This window comes from Ylistrum balloti, unplaced genomic scaffold (genome assembly GCF_031769215.1).
Source record: "Ylistrum balloti isolate Yb309-2 unplaced genomic scaffold, AGI_CSIRO_Ybal_v1 Utg369734, whole genome shotgun sequence".
NCBI lineage: Eukaryota > Metazoa > Mollusca > Bivalvia > Pectinida > Pectinidae > Ylistrum > Ylistrum balloti.
The window spans coordinates 593,388-615,244 of record NW_026781947.1 but is presented as its reverse complement, the minus strand read 5'-3'; the positions used below and the strand labels follow the sequence as shown (position 1 = coordinate 615,244).

Below are 21,857 nucleotides of genomic sequence, written 5' to 3'. Positions count from 1 at the left end.
AATGGTTACCCACTATAGAGGAGTGTAGGTGAACATTACCTGATAGCTTCACTGATGGTTACCCACTATAGAGGAGTGTAGGTGAACATTACCTGATAGCTTCACTGATGGTTACCCACTATAGAGGAGTGTAGGTGAACATTACCTGATAGCTTCACTGATGGTTACCCACTATAGAGGAGTGTAGGTGAACATTACCTGATAGCTTCACTGATGGTTACCCACTATAGAGGAGTGTAGGTGAACATTACCTGATAGCTTCACTAATGGTTAACCAGTGTAGAGGAGTGTAGGTGAACATTACCCGATAGCTTCACTAATGGTTAACCAGTGTAGAGGAGTGTAGGTGAACATTACCCGATAGCTTCACTAATGGTTAACCAGTGTAGAGGAGTGTAGGTGAACATTACCTGATAGCTTCACTGATGGTTAACCAGTGTAGAGGAGTGTAGGTGAACATTACCTAATAGCTTCACCGATGGTTACCCACTATAGAGGAGTGTAGGTGAACATTACCTGATAGCTTCACTGATGATGAACCATTGAAGAGGAGCATAGGCAAACAAGTGGATAATTTTGGTTCCAGCATTCTTGATCTTTTCCATTTGTGCATCAATAACACCAGGAGCATATTGTGTAGGAAGTAGTTTAGGAATGATAACCTGTAACACAATATAGGAATGAAGACATGTAATACAGTATAGGAGCAATCACCTGTAACACAGTGAAGGAATGATGACCTGTAACACATTTAAAAAATGATGACTTGCAACTCAGTATAGAAATGAATACCTGTAACACAGTATAACAAGAGGGCCATGACCCTTAACTGTCATCTGACAATCAATGAATGGATGAACAAACCACAGAATTTGCAGATAGTAGTGCGCCAAATCTGATGATTTCCAATGATGATATATCTGTTCACATTTGGTATCAATTCATTCTAGCATTATGGAAGAGTAATGTTTTGTAGCAAAATCCTCGACTACTTTTCCCATTTTGGGCCCCACCCCCAGGTACCTAGGAGTGGAATCAACTTTCTGAATTTACCCAGGCATTAACAATAGAGTTTTGAAGCGAAATATTGTCTATCTTCCCCTTTGGAAGCCCCATCCCTAAGTCCCTTGGGGTCAAATCAACTCTCTGAATTTAAGAAATATTTCTCCACCCTCAATGATTTTCTTAAAACAGTAACGGTGACCTTGACCCAACAATTCTTTAACTTCATCTTGTTCATGGTATGTTGATGTTTAATAAGTGTGCAAAGTTTGATGAGAATCTCTCAAGGAATGAAGCCACTCCAACAAAGAGGATGAGAGAGATGGAGAGAAAGCTATTTATTAAAGGTTTAGTATCAAACTTTAGTTCAGATTTTGTATTCACTATATTGACAAAAGAAACAAAGGATGAAAATTCAACAGTTGTGAGTTTCCCTTTATGAACATATACCTCTTGTGTAATTTCTAAGTCAAACAATGCAGCTTTCTGGTACAGAACTTGATGTATCTGGTAGTCAATTTCTCGAACAATGATCTGAAATAAGTAAGAAAATAAATGATCTCACATATCCTTTAATCTGATGAACGGAGACCTCTATGGCAATTAGGTAGGATGTCAAGGAAACTAAAAAAGACTTCTAATTTGGTGAATTTGAGAATGTTGGATTCAAACATCTAATCATTGTTGTAACTAATTCTGAAAAATATATCTGAGGTCCTTTTCAGAGACTTCCCCCTTCCACAAGTAGTGTCAGAGTTCTCCTTTAGTGGTGAATTAATAACTCTCATTACTTTCTTTATCAAATGTATAAACAGAAAGTGAGTTTGTTATCCTGGAACCATGACAAACTACAGTTATTAAGTTTCACTGTAAATAATTCTATAATTTACCATTTTCTTCCACCCTCTGTCTCTGCAAGCAATCATAAGACACTGTGCAACAGCTGCCAAATCCCACGACAGCCGACTGTAATATGGATAAATAGTCTGGAACAAAATCAAACAAAAAATCAAAATACATTGGTACAAAATCAAAGAGATTAAAACACTTTGCAGGGCCTGGTAAAGCACCTGTCTTCTAATCCTGAGGGATGAGTGATTTTTATCATAGATATCATAACACACTGGTACAAAATCATAGATATCATAACACACTGGTACAAAATCATAGATATCATAACACACTGGTACAAAATCATAGATATCATAACACGCTGGTACAAAATCTTACATCACAACCAAATTTGATTCATAAAAATAACTCAACCAATTGACCAATTAGAGTGTTGTGTATTTATCATTACATAACTTGAGATATATCAGGTTATGGAAACTTTAATGAAATCTATTTGGATCTTTTAGTCAACAGTTTGGTAGATATTTTTCAGCATCTTGCTTACAAATCAAAACTGCCATATTTTTATGTTAACATTATGTTAATAAGCTTTTTGACACAATCAACATTGAGTGAAACCTTGGTTGGTGCCACTACCACCAAGGCGGAGACTGAATCCAATATAGCCCAGACCACAAGAAAGAATTAATATCTAAGCATTAGAAATGATCAATAAGCTTTACTTTTTCTTGTAATTGTATCTTAGATCTTTTCTTATTTTGAATATTTAAGCTTTTATTGAGTAGAATTTTAATTGATAATGATGCATGACAGACGACACCAGACAAAAGAAAAACAATATTTGAGTTGAAGCTCTCACAAAAATAGTATGCACAAGTTAAATCTACTTTATTTGAAAGGCTGTTATCACCACATCACAATGGTCTAAACAAATGTCAATGGATAAACAATATCTAATTTTTATGATATGACAATTTGATGCATATTCCAAATATTCTGAAACATAATTTCAAGTGTTGCAATTCTATCCTCGTCCATATTTTCTGTGGTAATTAAAGGTTAAACTCTTAATTTCCTTTAACATTTACAGCATATCCAGAATTTACATCACTTAATTTGCTGTCGTTTGTGTCTTCAGTATTTACAGAACTTTTATTTAAGAACAATTTCCATAAAAATCCAACGAAACAATCATTCACAGAATCAGAAAATATCAAGTGGTTCTATGAAAGTAACAAATGGGTTGTTATGACTACTTTTCAAAAATATAAAACACTTGAAAACCAAATCTGATTCAGTAATAATGTATCAAATGTCGTGCTTGAAACTTTCATTCAAAGCCTTAAAGCTACATTTTAACCGAGTATGATTACCAATGATTTTCTTTTGTTAGTTGGCATCTGATTTGAAATGTACAAGATCAAACTATACTGAAATAATTTTTTGTATATTTCACTATTTTTTCATAACCAGCTCCTATTTTGTATGTTTCACTATCATGTTGCCGGGTGTATGCAAGAAAACTGATCAGTTACCTAATTGTATAGCATTTTGTGGTAAATCATCAATGTACTATTGTGTCATAATAGGTTTGGTCATTAAATCACTCACCACATAAACTTACTATCCCTGACTTCTGTACATTTCACAATTTTCATATCCGGGAAAATCATCAAGAAAATTATTTTGATGGACACCAACCTTGTCTGTAAACTCTGCTTCGTCTTCTCTGGTAGCTAAAGATGGCATTTGGTTTGCTGACAAATAACTTGCCATTTTCTTGGTGGCAGTGTTGGACCCAAAACCAATAATTCCTCGGACTTTCTTGCTTGGATCAAGCTGTTTCAAAATAGCATTCTTGAATTTAGATTTATATCACAACAAGCAAATCAATATTAAAAGAAACAAACTGTTTAAATCATTTAATGACCTATATAGGACTAGCTTCATCACTTGTTCAATACTAATTTACCATATAATATTTCTTTTTCATGGGCTTTTATTTTCATAGAATTCCAGGTTATGAACACACTGTGAATCATCACTTTTTTACTCAGCATTACGTTCTATACCTTGCCTTGGTCTATCATTCCTTGGAATGCTGTGGGGGCCAAACTGCCGTCTTTCCCAACATCATAACTGTTCATAATGAGTTGTCTCCCTTTAATAGAAAAATAGAATAATAATAATAATAAAAAAAAACCAACAACAAACAACGGTCAAATTTGATCATTTGAATGAAAAAAAAATCTTGTGGTTTGTGTCAGAAAAATGCTTCCTCCACAAAATCATAAAATAGTGCTTTGTGAAGGCAAATCTGTTCCAACATTGCCTCATTAAAAGATTGGTTGTTGATTGGCTTTGATTGATCTAAAAATATCTGAGAACAAAAATTTGCATTGCAAAGAAATGAAGTTTTTCCAACTACAAAAACACATTATATATAGTCTATGCGATAATTCAGGGCTTACAAACATTTGAACTTAAAGATGATTTTAGATTTTTAGAGCTTGAATTAGAAGAAATGAGTGGGGGTTGGCTGCATTGAATTTGGCCAAAGAGTCATACAATTTTGTTATTTCCACATCTTTGTCCCTACTCTATTTGCCAGGCGGCGCTTTTATGTAATTATACATGTATGTACATATAACTCAGTTCCAGTGTGATGTAACATGGTCTTGTATACATGTTTTTATTTTATGTCGTTTTTTGTCATGAACGGCCAGTATCATTTCACTCTTCTGTTTTACTGGTTATCTTTCACAATGTTTGATGTTCTCTATTATATCATATACTGATGTACATGAGGACTGCTCATAAATAAGACATTTGTATGCTGAAGGTATCTAGTGACAGAACAAAGAACCTTTTACATAGTGCTTGCTATATTCATTTGATTTCATTAATCCAATATACCCAGAACTAACAATTCTGTATATAAGTGTGTTGTTACATTTTCTGGGTCACCATAATTTATTTTTTGTGTTTAACTGTGTGCTGGCGAAAATGAAAGTATCACAGAACCATAGGTTTGAAATTCTACAAGGCTGAGTCCAAACAAGCTTAATTATCCAACAGCTATTTGAAATATATTTGCAACAACAAATTACAACAAAATAAAGTCTCTTACAGAATTAGCTTTGACAGTTTATACATTCTATCGAACAATACTTTTGAAAGGAGAGTCTCAATTTTTACACAATTTTTAGGTTGCAGAATAAAGAGTTTCAGTAATAAATAGAGAAACCAATTGTTTGAAAAGTAGTACAAATTTCAGTGATACCTTGCAGCAAGTCTGGAAAATAACCATTAGCAATGTCTTCTATTGCATAGGTGGCAAAAGCATCGATAAATGGTCCAGTATCTGATGTAGCAGATGAACCATACGTATCAATAAAGTTTCCAATGTAGATCTCATCTGGAACATCAACAAAAGTTTTACATTAAATTCATCCAACATAAAACCATATTCTTTTATTCCCAAACTGTTTAGTAAGCAGTCAAATTACATCTTTTTGGATAAATGATATGACAATGTTGTAACATTACTGTTTCGGAGATTATTGACCGATTCAACAAAAAACAAAAATATCGAATTCAATTTACAAAATGTACAATAAAATCATATATTTTTGTGAGGACCAAATTTTGTGGTTTTTAAAAAATTACTATTTTATTGACACTTAACTGATCTCATGGAAAATTGTATTTGTGAATAAATAGTATTCATGGATAAAGAGAATTCAGAAAATCTAAAAAAAATGTCAATTTTCAAATGTTTATCATTTCATGGACATATGAATTTGTGGGCCCAGCATACCCATGCAAATCAACGAAAATAGCATCCCACGAAAATTAACGATTTCACATTATATAAGATAAGAATGCCATTGAAAATCAAAAGTAGTGATAACTTTGTTTTTCATTATCAAGACTTCTGGCAAATACCTACTTGTCACAGTGAAAGCATTGGTAGAGGCTCCAGTTAGAGCACCAGGTGTTACAATGCTGTTACCCTGGAAGGACAGAACAAAGCCAGAACCAACATCGCAGAAGGAACCGCCATACACAGCTTGTCCATGAGAGGCTGTAACAGTCTGGGAGTCGGAGGAAACACATCCTCCACCAGAGGAAGTGACACTAAGAGTCTGTTAAAAATGAAAGGTCAAATCAAGTTACTTTTCCTGAAAAAATGAACCTACAGCTTACAGATCATCTAATTTTAATTACTTTATCTACAGAAATATTTTTTTGTTGCAATTAAATATAATTAAAGAATGAGGAGGTAAACTCCTTTATTTAGTTTAATCATTTCATGACTGAAATTAGGGTTTGAGTGAACAACATCAGAACAATAAAGTATAATATAGCAGTCAGTTGTATTGTCCTGTCAGGTCAACACATTGTTCAGTTATGCTACCCTGTCCCATTGATTAAGTGGTCAGTTAGATTGTCTTGTCTCATCCACACAGGAGTCAGTTACAATGTATTATCATGTCAACACAGTGGTTGGTTATGATGTATTGTCATGACAATATTGTGGTCAATTGTATAGAAATGTCTCATCAACATAGTGGTCAGTTATATTGTCTCATCAACACAGTGGTCGGTTGTATCGTTTCATCAACACAGTGGTCAGTTGTATCACCTCATCAATACATTGGTAAGTTGTATCTTCTCATCAACGCAGTGGTCACTTATATTGTCTTGTCTCATCAACAGTGGTCAGTTGTATTGTCTCATCAATGCAGTGGTCAGTTGTATCGCCTTATCAACACAGTGGCCAGTTATATTGTATTGTCTCATCAACACAGTGGTCAGTTGTATCGTCTCATCAACACAGTTGTCAGTTGTATCGTCTCATCAACACAGTACAGTGAAACCTCGCTATTAAGACCACTTTGGGGACTGGACAAAAGTGGTCTTAATAGCGAGGTGGTCTTAATAGTGAGGTGGATCAGATTGACCACAAAGAACCGTAACTCTGTTTAAAATAAAGAGTATATATATCATTAAGTAATGTACATGTATATTATTCAACAATAACTAATAATAATAAACTAAAATGTTGAATTTTATGAAATGCATGTAAAAAAGACTAAATTGCTGAATTGACAGAAGAATAATTATGTATATATTCCTTAGTTTATATCATAATATACATGTATATTTACTATTGTAAACATTGAATAAAAGGAAACAAACAATCCATTTTAAGTTCAATTGGAATTTAACGTTAATTTTGCAACTATTTCACATAAATTTACGAACACATTTACTCAGTATTTGTAACAACTTTAATGAAGTCACTATAAAGTCTTTCAACGCTTCATTTTTCACTTAAATTCGCAAACACATTATCTTTATCAGTGTATCACTCAGTACAACACATTTTTCTTTTTACTTAAAAAAAAAGAGTCCGGAGCACAATATTGCGAAGAGCTACGGATCTGGACAGCCTCCTCTTTCATACGTCCTTTTTACCGATCGCGATAGCTCGTTTCGTTTCCGTGGTTTCGTCATTGCTTGATGAAGTTCATCGGGGTTTTGTGACAGAGAAAATGTGTCGTAAAAACATTGGAACACATACACGTTTTTTTATTGTTCAAACGATATCGAGAGTGTAACATTGCTACAAAAACAGTTAAAAACCCTCGACAACGTGTGCGCGTGCAAGCCAAGGAATATCGGCCGAAACGACTACATAATTCACTTTTGGGTATGCAGGGCTTCTAAGGTGTTTATATACCTACCGATCTATCAATATATAATTAACAAACAACAGATCGCTATTAAAACGTGTCCTGCACGCGGTTTCGGACCGGTAGGCCAAGTTAATCCGATAATGATGTTTACTTCGTTTAACGCCACCTGGTGACAGGGTCGGTAACCCGTGACGAAAACAATGGTCGTGAACGACACACATGTTCGCGGTTCACTGCCCACCAGGTAAACTTTAATCACTGGTCAGGCCGTGGTCGTAATTGTGAGGTCAATTATCGTTAATAAGTGGTCGTTGGGACTGTAGGAAGTGGTCGTAATACGGAATAGCGGGGTGGTCGTAATACTGAAGCGACCAATACAAAGATTTATAGTGGAAAAAAACGGGACTGAAAAAAAGTGCCCGTAATAGCGGGGTGGTCGTAATTTTGAGGTGGTCGTTAGGTGAGGTTTCACTGTAGTCAGTTATATTGTCTTATCTCATCAACAGTGGTCAGTTGTATCGTCTCATCAATGCAGTGGTCAGTTGTATTGTCTTATCAACCCTGGTCAGTTATATTGTCTTGTCTCATCAACACAGTGGTCAGTTGTATCGTCTTATCAACACAGTGGTCAGTTATATTGTCTTGTCTCATCAACACAGTGGTCAGTTGTATCGTCTCATCAATGCAGTGGTCAGTTGTATCGTCTTATCAACCCTGGTCAGTTATATTGACTTGTCTCATCAACACAGTGGTCAGTTGTATCGTCTTATCAACACAGTGGTCAGTTATATTGTCTTGTCTCATCAACACAGTGGTCAGTTGTATCGTCTCATCAACACAGTTGTCAGTTGTATCGTCTCATCAACACAGTAGTCAGTTATATTGTCTTATCTCATCAACAGTGGTCAGATATATCATCTTGTCTCATCAACACACTGGTCAATAACATAGAAACGTCTCATCAACACAGTGGTCAGTTATATTGTCCTGTGCAATCAACACAGTTGTCAGTTATATGAATATGTCTAATCCATCAGGTGTTAATGATATTGGCATGTGTTGTGTGAAGAAATATGTATTACCAAATTCGCATCTCTACCAGACCAGACTCTGTCACCAGATGAATCCCTGATTTCCAAGACTGCTGCATCTTCTAAAGGGAAGTTAGCACCAACGGTTGTGTGTATATCAGCAGTATTAAGTAGATTTATTGTAGAGGCAGTTTGTTCTGAAACAGAAAGGAAACATTTTACAAAATCATCTTTTACATTCTTTAAAAAAATGGTCCATCATGGTCATGAATTCCCCAAATGCTATGCAAATTCAGGTATTGTTGTTTGGTAAACTTTCTGTAAATAATCTTTTTAATCTTAACCGAGGAATATGGAAATGTAAACAAATTATCAATATTGGTATTCTGTATAATTTCTTTACATAATACAAAAGACCACAGATAAATCTTGGCACCCAACATTGTTTGATCTGCATTTGTTCTTCAAAAGTTTATTCTTTTCCTTTCTTTACTCTTTCTTTTCTCTTATTTGTTCTTAATTACATGGCATTCGAAAATTTCTCTCAAGAAATAGCATTAATAATCTGCAAGTGTCAAATAAAAGGCTGTTGCCTATCAATATTTTGTTTATCTTACAATCCCAAAATCAAAAGGACTCAACCCAGAACCAACAGAAACCTGTGTATAAGATATGAGAAAGATCCATCCAGTACTTCTCAAGAAATAGTGATAACAAACTTTCAATACCAAAATACAAGACCTCCCCATCCATGTTGTTTTTGGGATCAGACTGAAAATTAAATGAGCTCAACTAGGGACGGAGAGGAACGTAACTTTCATTGTCAAAATCTAAGATGACAGCCTGTCAGCCATGTTGTTGTTTGGATCAGTTTTAAACAGTATAAAGCAGGATATGAAATTTGAAAAGATTTTCATCAAGTACTTCTCCAAAATTACAATAAGAAACTATAATTGTCAAGCTCAAAGATATCAGCCTATAAGCTGTGTTGATTTTCACATCAGTCCCAAAATGAGGCAATGCACAACTAGGGACCAAAGGAAAACCTACATGAAATGAGATAGATCCATCCAGTACTTTTCAAGGAATATAGTCAAATTTTGATGCTTCAAAGTTTCAAAGTTCATAGCTTATATTGACATTTTCATATTCATGGGAAATTTCTGAAAATGTCCCATGAAGAAATAACAGGTGTCTTGATTATTGTGTTATGACAGCTCAATAACTGATTTGAAAATGTCCAGTGTACAAATGACCAGTGTCTTGATTATAGTGTTACAACAGTTCTACAACTGACAATGTGCCAATATGGATAAAACCCTCTCCTGAACAGAGAAAATTATGTTCACACAAATATTTTGATAACATCACAAGGTGTAAATGTTTGTACCTGTCACAGAAATACAGTCAGTAATGTACACGCCTCCATCTTCTGTACTGTTGATGTAATATCCATTCAGGCCATTAGTCAGCCCATGGATATGCTTCACCTCATTCATCGTTGTTGGTAACCGAAAAAGAGGATACCGAGGCATGGTAAGTGTGATGTTAAGTCGCACACATGTATGGACATCGAGCAGACGGACATCTGTGAATGAGGCAATTCCTCCAACAGCACGCTTTGTGATTAGTTTGTTATGAGTGCTCACACTTTGTACCATATCAGTTCCTCCCAGTCTCACCTAGAAAATAAAGCAAACAGTGATCTGATTTGTGAATAGAATTGCTTTTATCCTGACTCTTGTACATTTATGACTAAATATTAAAGCGTAGTTGAATCAACAAAGGTACATTTCTGCCATCTAGTGTACTTTTTTCTGTAAACTATGTACCATCTTGTCACACTATTTTCTATCTTAAATGCACAATGGATCATAGTAATGCCAACATACATTTTGATGCCTTACCATCTGATACACTCCATACATCAGTACCATACATTTCCCACTAGTCATTTGTCTGAAAAAATTGACTGTGTAGCCTTGAAATGTCAGGCTTAAATATTCTACTGGTTGTGTCATAAGAGCTTATATTCTATTGAAATAACAAGCTAAAAAATGTTCCGAAATATATGGGTGGACTTGTTAGCAGGCATGGGCTTACTGCTAGATAGATACAGTATATATCCTTTATGATAGGTGACATCCTTATTCAATCCATTAGGTCATTTTGTCAGTCATTCTCATTCTTCTTGGGTAAATTCCTGCTTCAAAATTCTGTTTACTCAAATGAATGCAGACTCATAACTCCAGACAACATACTTTTGAAGTCATATCATGATAGTTCAGAAATAAGAGCAGTATGTGTGGAACTATTTAGAATTATTAGACTAGAAGCCAATTTTTTTCCCCACCTTTTTTTTTTTTGTTCCATTTCCATATTTTGCAGATAGCATCTGAATTATTCTGTCACACAATTAGACTATAGCAGTCGAGTAACAACTGTAAGTGACTCATCTGTGAGGATGATTAGAGACATTGTTAGATCAATACTTACATTTTCATAGAACAACATGTTGCGATAACCATTGTCATGATACATAACAGACAAGTCTTCCATCCATGCAACCTTGATGGTAACATCCAGTGTGGAATCCAGTCCCGATGTGATTAAGTTTCCATCCGCATCTAATATGTGGGCAACTATCGGGAAACCTTTGTTGGCTACCGTTGTAGCAGGAGGGGGTGTAGCAAGGCTCATGTTATTGACATTCACTAAAATGTTCAACAAACATTTCATTTAAACAATAAAGTAAAATACAATTTGGAAGAACCATGAATTAATCCTGTATAATATGAAAAAATCCATTCAAATACTTCCAGCATTTTCATTTATTAGTTTGACTTTGCAGTCAGCTGACATACTGAAGCAGATACTATTGACTGAAAGATTGCCTTCTAGCAGGAAACCTGACTCTGATATCATATGATTTCTTTTCTCAAATCGGATTAAAACTGAACTGCATTCTCATTTGAGAGATGTTATCACACTCTACAAAAAAGTTTCATAAAAAGTCCACAGAGGTAAAACTGTTGATGACATTATTTTATAAATCAATAAAACCAATGACATATATGTTTACTTCTATCCAGTGAATTGGGAGCAATACAGGGTTAGTAGGGGTGGTGTATCAGGAGGGTAGAGAGAGACCTGTGTGACCACCTTCCATCAGCTTAAGTATCTTACCTGTAACTTCAATAGAAATAGCAGTGGTGGTGTATCAAAAGGGTAGGGAGAGAGAAACCTGGGTGACCACCTTCCATCAGCTGAAGTATCTTACGTGTAATTTTGATAGGAATAGCAGTAGTGGTGTATCAGGAGGGAAGGGAGAGACATGGGTGACCACCTTCCATCGGCTGAAGTATCTTACCTGTAATTTTGATAGGAATAGCAGTGGTGGTGTATCAGGAGGGAAGGGAGAGACATGGGTGACCACCTTCCATCAGCTGAAGTATCTTACCTGTAATTTTGATAGGAATAGCAGTGATGGTGTATCAGGAGGGAAGGGAGAGACATGGGTGACAACCTTCTGTCTGCTCTTGTGTCTTACCTGTAACTTCAATAGGATTAGTGATGACTGTGTACACTTGGCCTTCATATTCTACAGAAAACTGTATAGCACGTTCCCTGGGAGGAACAGTAGTATGAGCATGGTAAAGTGCATCTGCTCTCAATTCTCCTGCATACACAGGTACATCGACTAAAGTTGTACTGTCACCACAAATCCAACTGAAACCAGTAATCACCAACAAAATAAATTTTGCAACCTTCATAACATACTATGGAAGCAAACATGGACATGTATTCAAGCTGGACCTGGACATTTTTTCAATTGATTAAAGAGAGATCTAAAGCTAAATGTAAGCTTTGCTGAGCAATTTCATCACACTATCATAGCTTGTTAAGTTTGGGGCAAATGTCCTCTCACTTCTGGGTAATGAATATCAGAATGACAAAGACGAGCAATGTAGGTCCTTAGGTAGAATTCTGCTATACAATCCATTTTGGATTTTGCGTTACTACTTGCTCTTCATATGCTTTTCTTGTGTTTCCTTTAGTGTGGGAACAATTGCTGCTGATAACAAAAATACTGCCAAAATGAGTCATTGGCAACAATCGATTGAAGTCTTCTCACTATCAATTTCTATAAAATGTCCTTGTTAGATAGTACAACAGAATTGCGAAAAGGAAGATCACTATTGCCATGCCTCATTGTGGGAATGAAAAAAAATATGGCCGAAGCACACCAGATGTATTCCTATCCAGGGATGGTAAAGTAAAATGTATGGAACTTTTTCATGTTTCGTAAGAAAGAAAGTGCTGTGGGACCATTGACCAAATCTAATTTAGATATGACCACTGTCATTTGCAAACTCTGCAGCAAATGTTGCACCAACAAAGGTAAACAAACAAAACAGATAACACACTTAACACACAAGAATTTCTAAGTCGATTATTTTGTGATTGCTAATTGATTATTTTGTGATTGCTAATTGATAAATAGAAGATAATCAAACCAAGTGACAGATTCCTTTGAATTGAATTTTGCTGGGTGTTGTTAACAAACTTGCAAAAGAGACAAATAAATTATTTCACATTTTGTGTTTTTTATGTTGTGTATTTATAGGCAGTCTGTCAACATAAGATAACACTTTTTAATGATACACATTAAATAATGCTCAGTTATTACTTTCTAAATTTAATCATGTATCTATTTTGGCAGAAAACACTACAAATCTAAAATGTCATCTAGATACACATCACAAAGAAGCTGAATGTCAAAGACAGAGTTCAAAACAAGCCAAGCAGCCAAAAACAGACAATTCAATGCAGGCAGTGAATGCTAACCAAATACCTGTTCGCTTCTCAAAGGTTAAACAGGATAAAATTGATAATATGATCATGCAGATGATGGTGGACAAAGTACTTCCATTAATCCTGGTTGAAAATGAGTACTTGCTTCGTTTTGTGAATCTGATGGATTCTAGGTAAAATGACTACAACATCTTTAGTACTAAAGTGTTAGGGTACACAACCTTAAATAGTCAAGGACAGTAGAGCTGAAAAAGGAGATTTTTCATTACATTTGCCATTATCAGGACACCAACCACTTCCACCAGGATGTACTCAACCATAAGGTGGAAATAATACACAAGTTAACATCACTGTCAGTATCTCATTGGACCTTACATTTACGACACGAAATATTATGTCCAGGTACTAATTTTTTAAAATGTAAATCTGTACATTTCTGAAAACTAATATATCTTTTTAATCTTAATCCACTTCCCTTGTCTCATAAAAATAAACAAACAAAAAAAATTTAACATTTATTTTTGCTTGTGAAAATACCTCCTCTCGACTATGGACAGCAAAATTTTGTCAAATTATGCTCAGTGGTTTGTGACTAGTAGCAATTTAGAGGAAAGTTGCTGGATGCCGGACGCCGTGATTGATGACGAGAAAAACAGAATCAAACCATTCAAAACTTAAGGTATATATATAAATGAAGTACAGTTTGTGGAAATAACACAGGAACATGTATAACTTGTGCATACATGGAAATAACAAGGTTACGAATGAGTGATAGATCACACACAATTGACATGGTGAGCACATGAAGTCATATTTCCAATCATTTAACTGAACAATTGGGTCATATTTTCAACCAGATATTCAAGAAAATTTCATACAATAAATTACAGCAAATAAATGTCAATGTACCAATAATTTTATCAAAGCTTGCAGTACAGCCCTGTGCTCTGATGTACCTCATATGCAAAGGACCACCCTGAAAGTCACTGCTGGTAGTGGCCACAAAATTTGAATAAAGTAAAATGAGTAAGTAAATCTAACTTCAACATCCAAAAGATAGGTGGTGGGCACTTACAGGAACATGGGCTCTTAATGGGTCAAGTATGGTATTAGTTTTAGCACATGTTGCCTTTAGATAGGCTCTAATGTTAACTCTTTAAATAGGAATCTTCACAAGAAGATAAAATTGCACATTTTCTCTAAGGTATTGGAATACTCATCTAAAGAAAAGATTGTATGGGTTGGTGCACTCATCGAAAGATTTTTGTGTTGGAGTATTTACCTAAAGATAGAATCATAGATTTTTGAGTCGGGAACTCACCTATAGTTAGGATCAAAATATTTTGGGTTGAAGTACTTGTCTAAAGATAGGATCATAACTTTTTGAGTTTGGGTACTCACCTGAAGATAGGATCGTAACTTTTTGGGTAGGGGTATCTGTTGACATACTGACAGAGTTGTCCACCAGAACTTTCCCATGTATCTGTGGTACCTCCAGTTGAATTGTAAGCATATATGTCGACAGTTGTGATGTTACAATTGCCAGAAAAATCTGTCTTCACAACTCCGTCCACCTTTAAGTATGCAAGGATTGGTTGACTCATAGGATGGTATAGTGCCGAATGATAGATTCTATCAGCATCACTCCCTGGGACAGCGCCGGGTGAGTAAGATGGATCAAGTTCAACAGTGACAGTTGCTTCCAACATTCCTAAACAAAAATATATATAATGTTTTAAACTAGATAATAACCGGCAATGAACACTAGAATCTTGATGTTAAGGTACTGTAGACAGATCAATGTTATGGTACTATAGGTAGATACATTGTATAGTACTGTAGATAGATGTAAAGGTATTATGGGTACAATGATGTTATGGTGCTATAGATATATCTCCAGAATGCTACTTGGAATGGATGACTCAAGTTTCAGCTTTACATGTTTTCAACATGAGCTGACCATGTTGATATTTTCATATCATTTCCTGAACTTGAAAATAAGGACACTCAATAGTCTGTCAATCGCTTATAAGTATATCTTGACATTTACTTCACATTTAACCATCAGTCTTACTAACACATGTCCTATTTTTTCCCAATTTTCTTCTCTAAAATTCCCAATTTGCACTTCTAGAAAACAAATTTACGATTTTTTATAAAATACATTACATTTGCCAAAACATCATGTTGAGAGTCTGAGAGCCAATCGTTAACTAGGCCTTTTCTTTTATTACACTATGTGAAAAAACCGAGGAAAGCTGATGCAAAACACACAAAACCTATCAACTTGTTCTTTTTAAAATCCCATCCAGTTGATAAGGAAGGTGAGATTCAGAACGAACCTACTGTATCCGACGACTGTCAGAGTGAGAGTCAGACTCACATCAACATATGTACCAACGTCCGTCCCAGGGTCCGTTTCCCAAAATATCCTGATAAACCCCTATTGATACATTTCTCCTAATAACTATCACATGCATAGCACATAAAACAGCCCTTATAGCTAGCTCACTTGGCCATTTGTACATTTTTTGTTTTTCATTCAATTGTAATCAAACTTTGGAATGTTTTTAAGTATGAACTGGAGTTTTATTTGCATCGAGCTTTGATTTGATGTCTTGTCACTTTCTAAATAAATGGGGTTTTGGACAACAAAAATTCAAATAAGTGTGAAAAAATCAAGAAGATTTCCACAGTAACTCAACAATAACACTCGCATACTTGATTATTTTACTTGTTCAAATCAGGAGAACATATCTTAAAATGAAGCATGCTGTGTTACCTCATAAAGCATGGGTATGGACACAAATGAGTTGCGCATAGAACACAGAAATACTGAGTCTGATTTTTTTCCCCATACAATCAGAGCAAACAGCACAGTATGTGGTTCAAGGAGGTAAAGTGTTTTTCTGTCATCCTAGAAAGAGGATTGTTTACTAGTCTAACAAACCTCATTTGTAGGTTCATAGCCATGAAGTAGTCCAAAACTCGCTTGTGTTCAACTGAAACTCTTTAGGAACAGTAGGTTATAATTTCTACTGAGGTATACACTTTTCCCATCCCGCCGTGGATTATGAGTGGTGCAAACTTCTTTCATTTATGCAAAAGTCGTAGACTAGACCGAGTTCATTTTTTCCCAAATGGACACTAATCATTTTACTTCTCAATGTATTCATGATGTGAGAATAGGCCTGTGCCGTAATTATCGGACATCCGTCATTTTACGGTGGTGTGAATGAATGACGGTTCTGTAGTCGTAAATAGAAGAAAACAAACACTATTTTTACATGATCTTACCTGCTACCAAAAGCAAGGACACGGCTGTTACTATCAAATTCATCTTTTTGTGTTGATGAGGTCGCATACGTCGGATATGGGGGCTACATCTCTTGTAAAATGATATCCGCCATTAAAATTTCCGTCGTAAAAACGCGCGCGTGCGGACTTTCTAAACGTGACGTCACAAGATGGTGGTCGCTGTGTGGATTTACTCAGTACAATTCAATTATGTGCATGGAACTGAGTTGTTTACATGTCTTTTCTTGTATGTTTTAGCAAATAAATAAATTTATTTATTGATGATAGTGTCAGAATTCAATAGATCACACGCAGTGAGGTCACTTTAGGAGATAAAAGTTGAGGCGCCATAAAATCCCAGGCTCTTCTCTCATAAAGTCTTTGCTACAAAAGTACTGAGGTGGATCTTTTTTTCAAATTTTATTTGTAGGTCACCCTTGGTCCCTATAATTGTGCTCGTTTGATTTTAAATCTGAAAATGAAACGGCCGACAGCCGGCTATTTGATTTCTGACTATGTCTGTAAGTTTCTAGAATGGGTCTTTCTCAAACATTGTTTGTCCGCAGTTGTGCCCTTTTGATTTTGGAACTGATTAGAAAAACTTCAATGACTAAGGCGACCATTATGGTTTTGGCAAGTGAAAGACATAATCGCTATTTTTCATCAGGATTTTTATTATTTCATAGGAAAGAAAACAAGAGAAGGGAAAAGATTTAACGTCTAAAGAACAAATAAAGATCAAATTATTGTGGGTGCCACGATCTCTCTGAAATCTCCTGTTTAATCATATGATAGCTCAGACACAAAAATACCCCGTGACCTAGCTACCCGGTTTTTGACACTTCGTTTGTGTTCTGTGCTGTTACATTACTACATCTATGTCTTTGAGTCATGACGACATCTATTGACAGATTTTGGAACTACTTCCATTCATAAAATTTTGTTCAAAAATATCTCAACATTGACCAATCAGAGAGCTGTGTTTCATCATTGCATGACTTGAGATATATCGGGTTATTGGAGTCTTTTGTAAAATCTGTTCGGTTATTTAAGTCACCATTTCGGTAAATATTTTAAGCATCTTGTGTACAAATCAAAACTTGTATATTCTTACGCTAATGTTACGTTAATAAGCTTTTTGACAGATTGAATGAAAGCTCAGTGTACGCCACTCCCAACCTAGGCCGGGCTGTACCAATATAACTACACCTATTGACCATTGACTGACTTGTTTTTGTTTTCATGCGAGGCTGAATTTATTAAAGAGTTTATCAAAACAGGTCACAAAGACCTTGCAAACATGTTTAATAACACTTTCAGATATATTGATGACGTCTTATCTTTATATCACAAGAAATTTATTGACCACGTCCATCGTATATACCAACCTGAATTGGAAATTAGACACAACAGACTCTTCTACATCAGCTGCTTATCTCGATCTTTTCCTATCACGAAACCACTACCGATAACTCTTCACAAAGCTGTATGATAAAGGTGGTAACTTCAATTTCCTCATTGTGAATTTTCCTTTCCTGGGTAGCAAAATTCTGCATCCCCAACCTATGGTGTTCATTATTCAAAGATCGGAAATGACAAATGAATTTTCACCCCAAATTACAACTTAGGTTCTTTTCTTTATTTCTTTTTTAATCTAACACTTTGGACGGAATCACATTAAAGTTTATTTTTTTATCGGCAATACACACTGGATCCTGATTAATCCGTAGGCTATCTATACGAGATTTTATCATGTCTTGGTCGCGACCGATGATAGTCAGAATCGCTAACGACCCGTACAAGAATCGGCATTTAGGCAGTGTTTTATATACATATGTAGTTTGCAAATGGAATGTTGATATCAGATTTAGGAAACACTGTTGCAAATGTGACACTTTGTCACTTGGCTTACTCTAACTGAAAGTAATGAATTCCGTTTTGTAATACTGAGTGTTTGATAAATAAACTATTTTTTCAGTCTAATCCGAAGTTCTGGGCTGCATTTGTATATTTTACCAGTTTAAATATGAATATGACTAATGACTTTAACACTAAGTGATACATCTAACAAAGAAAACGACAACAAGAAAACCAATCGAAAGAAGAAGTGTTAAAAAGGTCGTTAAGAAATAAAAATATGGATTGATCTGTAACTTGTAATTTTGTAGTTACATACTCGATTTCACTTCATTATCTGTAGGCACGACGAAAAGAAACCAGAAAAAAATACAACGGTAGAGACAGGCGGACGACTGGACGGACAGATGGGACAGCTTCTCTATTTACCCCGGTAAACTGGTAAAAACCTGAAGTTTGCACCTGAAATCCATTTATCAATTTTATAGATAAATGTTGTCGTGGAGTTGATTGCTCGTAAATCGCTCATCATTAAAATCTCAGTATACGTCGTAGTTAACATAATTTAAAAATCTATGTAAAAGGACTCTACCTTTTAGACTCTCAAATCCTAACACTATTGAAATAAATAAATAAAGGGTTAATGGAACAGTTTAATCTGCTTTCAATTCTACAACAGTTTTGAAACAAACCTGAGCTCACAGGGTTCCTCACAAGGAATCAAAGGATGGAGAGAAGATGGATGAAAACAGAAGGAAGGAATAATGTACAATATCTGGTCGAAATGGTGCGAAGTTCCTTTGTTATTTGTATGTATTTATCCACTAAAATATGATAAAGAAATATTGATACTTTATGATATTCCAGGATTGTGGAAGACGGGAGACAATCGACTGATGATGGCACTATAGGTAAATCCGACAACAAGCTTCGTCCAGCACCGTACACGTAAAAAAATGGATGCTCCTGACTCTCGAGTTCAAAGGTGCCAGAAAAATTGAAATTTTAAAATTTCAAATACGATATTTTTGAAATTTAAAAAATTTCAATAATATCGTGTTCTCTAGTTTCATTATACTGGCAGCATATCACTTACTCTGTGACCAGATTGACAGTAAACAGTCCGTCATATGCAGTTGAAGCAATCCGAGTCAATCTGTATTTATAATGTGTCTCCCGATGGACATCTATGCATGAGAAGAGGACTGTAACAACCTCTAGCACACTGGTGTTTAAGAACTTATATTTTCTCCGTGCATTACCAGTCTTTTAATGTCTTTCATGGAAAAAAATATCTTTTTTTTATGAAATAACAGAACTAGAAGATATAACATAAATACAATATTCTATTATTATTTTTATCATTAAAATTGTTATTATTATTACTAGTGGTCATTAAGTTGGCCAATTTAAATGTATATGAGACTGTAGTCCGGAGGTTCTGACAATCTATCCGCGATTATGTCTTGTATTAGTCACGTGCCTACACAAAATAAAATCATGGATCGATAGACGTCGTACTAACGAGATTGTTATATGTATTAAGAGACATTTCGGTGAGGACAAGGAATAGAAAACACACCAATATTGTTTATTGCGTTTTAAATGTCACTTCCTAGAACGCCCGTCCTGCATCTTCGGAAATTTATTTTTTTTAAATGAGCATATTAGATACACCTTTTTCTATCTTTAGCCTATTATCAGCTGATGTAATCGATATCATCAGAGACGTATATGTCATATATATACGCCTCTGATATCATGTTGTAGATTTTAAATATATCAATTTCGTCTTTGCAATTGCGTATCTGTTGGTATTATTAACAATTCTAATAAAAGACACGATATGATATTAATAATCATATTGATAATTACAATAATATTGATATTCACCTGTTTTATTATTTTAGATATTGTACTATGACGATATAAATCCGGAACGCCGTCGGTTTTTTTTTATATTTAGAACATGTACTCTTCCGGTTATCGCCCGTGACGAGATGCAATACTATGACTTACGTTAGGCGAACAATTAATCATTTATATCAGATATTATCATAATGCAGTAATCCCAATACGAAGTTCACATGTAGAATTTAAAGGCAAATGTTTCCTTTTATTTCAGTGTGTGACAGCCTCGACGTTACTCGATTCTGAGGATTGACGAACAATGCGTAAGTAGAGTGAATTAGCCCTGGAATGTTACCGGAGGATGGCTGCCAATTCAGCCTCCTCAAAACGATGGTGTATAGCCTAGTCCTTTCTTACCATCTCATAAGGGTATGAAATTATGATATGACACCCACAGAAAGGACTTTCACACAGTTTCCGGAATGTCAAATTGTCATAATTCCTCCAAATTCACCTAATGTGTCGGAATTAGGTTACCACTAAAAAAAAAATCGACAACCAGTTTCCACTTCTACCAAATAATCGACCTACGTTAGCACACTGTTCATCATTTCAAAATAATTTAATAGAGGGTCGTTTGTATTATAAGTAGGAGAGACGGAGAGTTCTTGATTTTGAAAAAAATAGATTTAAATATATAAGGCGTGTTGGAAGTTACCAGATCTGCTAGGAGTTTGGTACAGTATTATGGAAAAGGTATTTTGTAGATTCAGTATTACAGAGAGGTAATATTGGTAAGAGAGGTGATGCAAGTATCTAGTTTGTAGTAAGGCTGTAATGAGTACCCGGGTCATCGCTGCGGGTAAGTTTCGTTCCAGCCTGGGTTGCAAAATGTGTACCTGGTTAACTGAGTCAGGATTATTACCTAGTACTATTGTAAAGTTCACAATAGAAAGTTTCAAGTACCTTTATACACTTGTAGGCTGTCTGTTGATAAGAAACAATGTTTAATATGCACATAAACATATCTGTTGTATGAACGGCTACTTTATACAGTAGATTTTAAGTTCTGGTAATGTGCACAAACTAACCATTGTTAACCAAGCAACATGGCTTCCTTGATCGAAGTGTATGTTAGTTGTAATTTTACAAAGTCTTAAATACTTTGTAGTAATCATTTTCTCTACATAGCCAATAACGTCTTTGCTACTAAATGATGTTAGTTAGCCAATAATACTTAAAAAAATTGGGATTTATCACTATTACCATGAATTTGTGGTGATCATGTTACTAAAACTTGCGGGTAGCCATGTACAGGAGTTTCAATGATAAGAGTACCAGGGGCGAAAATTGTGTACCTGTGACAGTCCTGGTCTGTTGTGATAGTGGTGTCAAGGATATTTATAAATGTGCACTTCTGATGGGCATTGTTCCATTGTCAGCG

The 21,857-nt window shown here is 35.2% G+C and overlaps 1 protein-coding gene across 1 annotated transcript in view; it reads right to left on the bottom strand.

The window, feature by feature from the left end:
• Positions 1-16,748, bottom strand: part of LOC132543023 (uncharacterized) — a 36,368-nt gene extending 19,620 nt beyond the window's left edge. The window contains exons 1-13 of the mRNA XM_060206478.1: positions 16,706-16,748; positions 14,810-15,119; positions 12,144-12,322; positions 11,090-11,307; positions 9,984-10,275; positions 8,645-8,790; positions 5,810-6,005; positions 5,141-5,275; positions 3,930-4,018; positions 3,559-3,696; positions 1,893-1,988; positions 1,453-1,536; positions 517-662 (exon numbers count right to left, since the gene is read on the bottom strand). Of these exons, the coding sequence (XP_060062461.1) occupies positions 517-662; positions 1,453-1,536; positions 1,893-1,988; positions 3,559-3,696; positions 3,930-4,018; positions 5,141-5,275; positions 5,810-6,005; positions 8,645-8,790; positions 9,984-10,275; positions 11,090-11,307; positions 12,144-12,322; positions 14,810-15,119; positions 16,706-16,748 (2,072 nt within the window). The remainder of the gene's footprint in view (positions 1-516; positions 663-1,452; positions 1,537-1,892; positions 1,989-3,558; positions 3,697-3,929; positions 4,019-5,140; positions 5,276-5,809; positions 6,006-8,644; positions 8,791-9,983; positions 10,276-11,089; positions 11,308-12,143; positions 12,323-14,809; positions 15,120-16,705) is intronic.
• Positions 16,749-21,857: the final 5,109 nt, after the last annotated feature.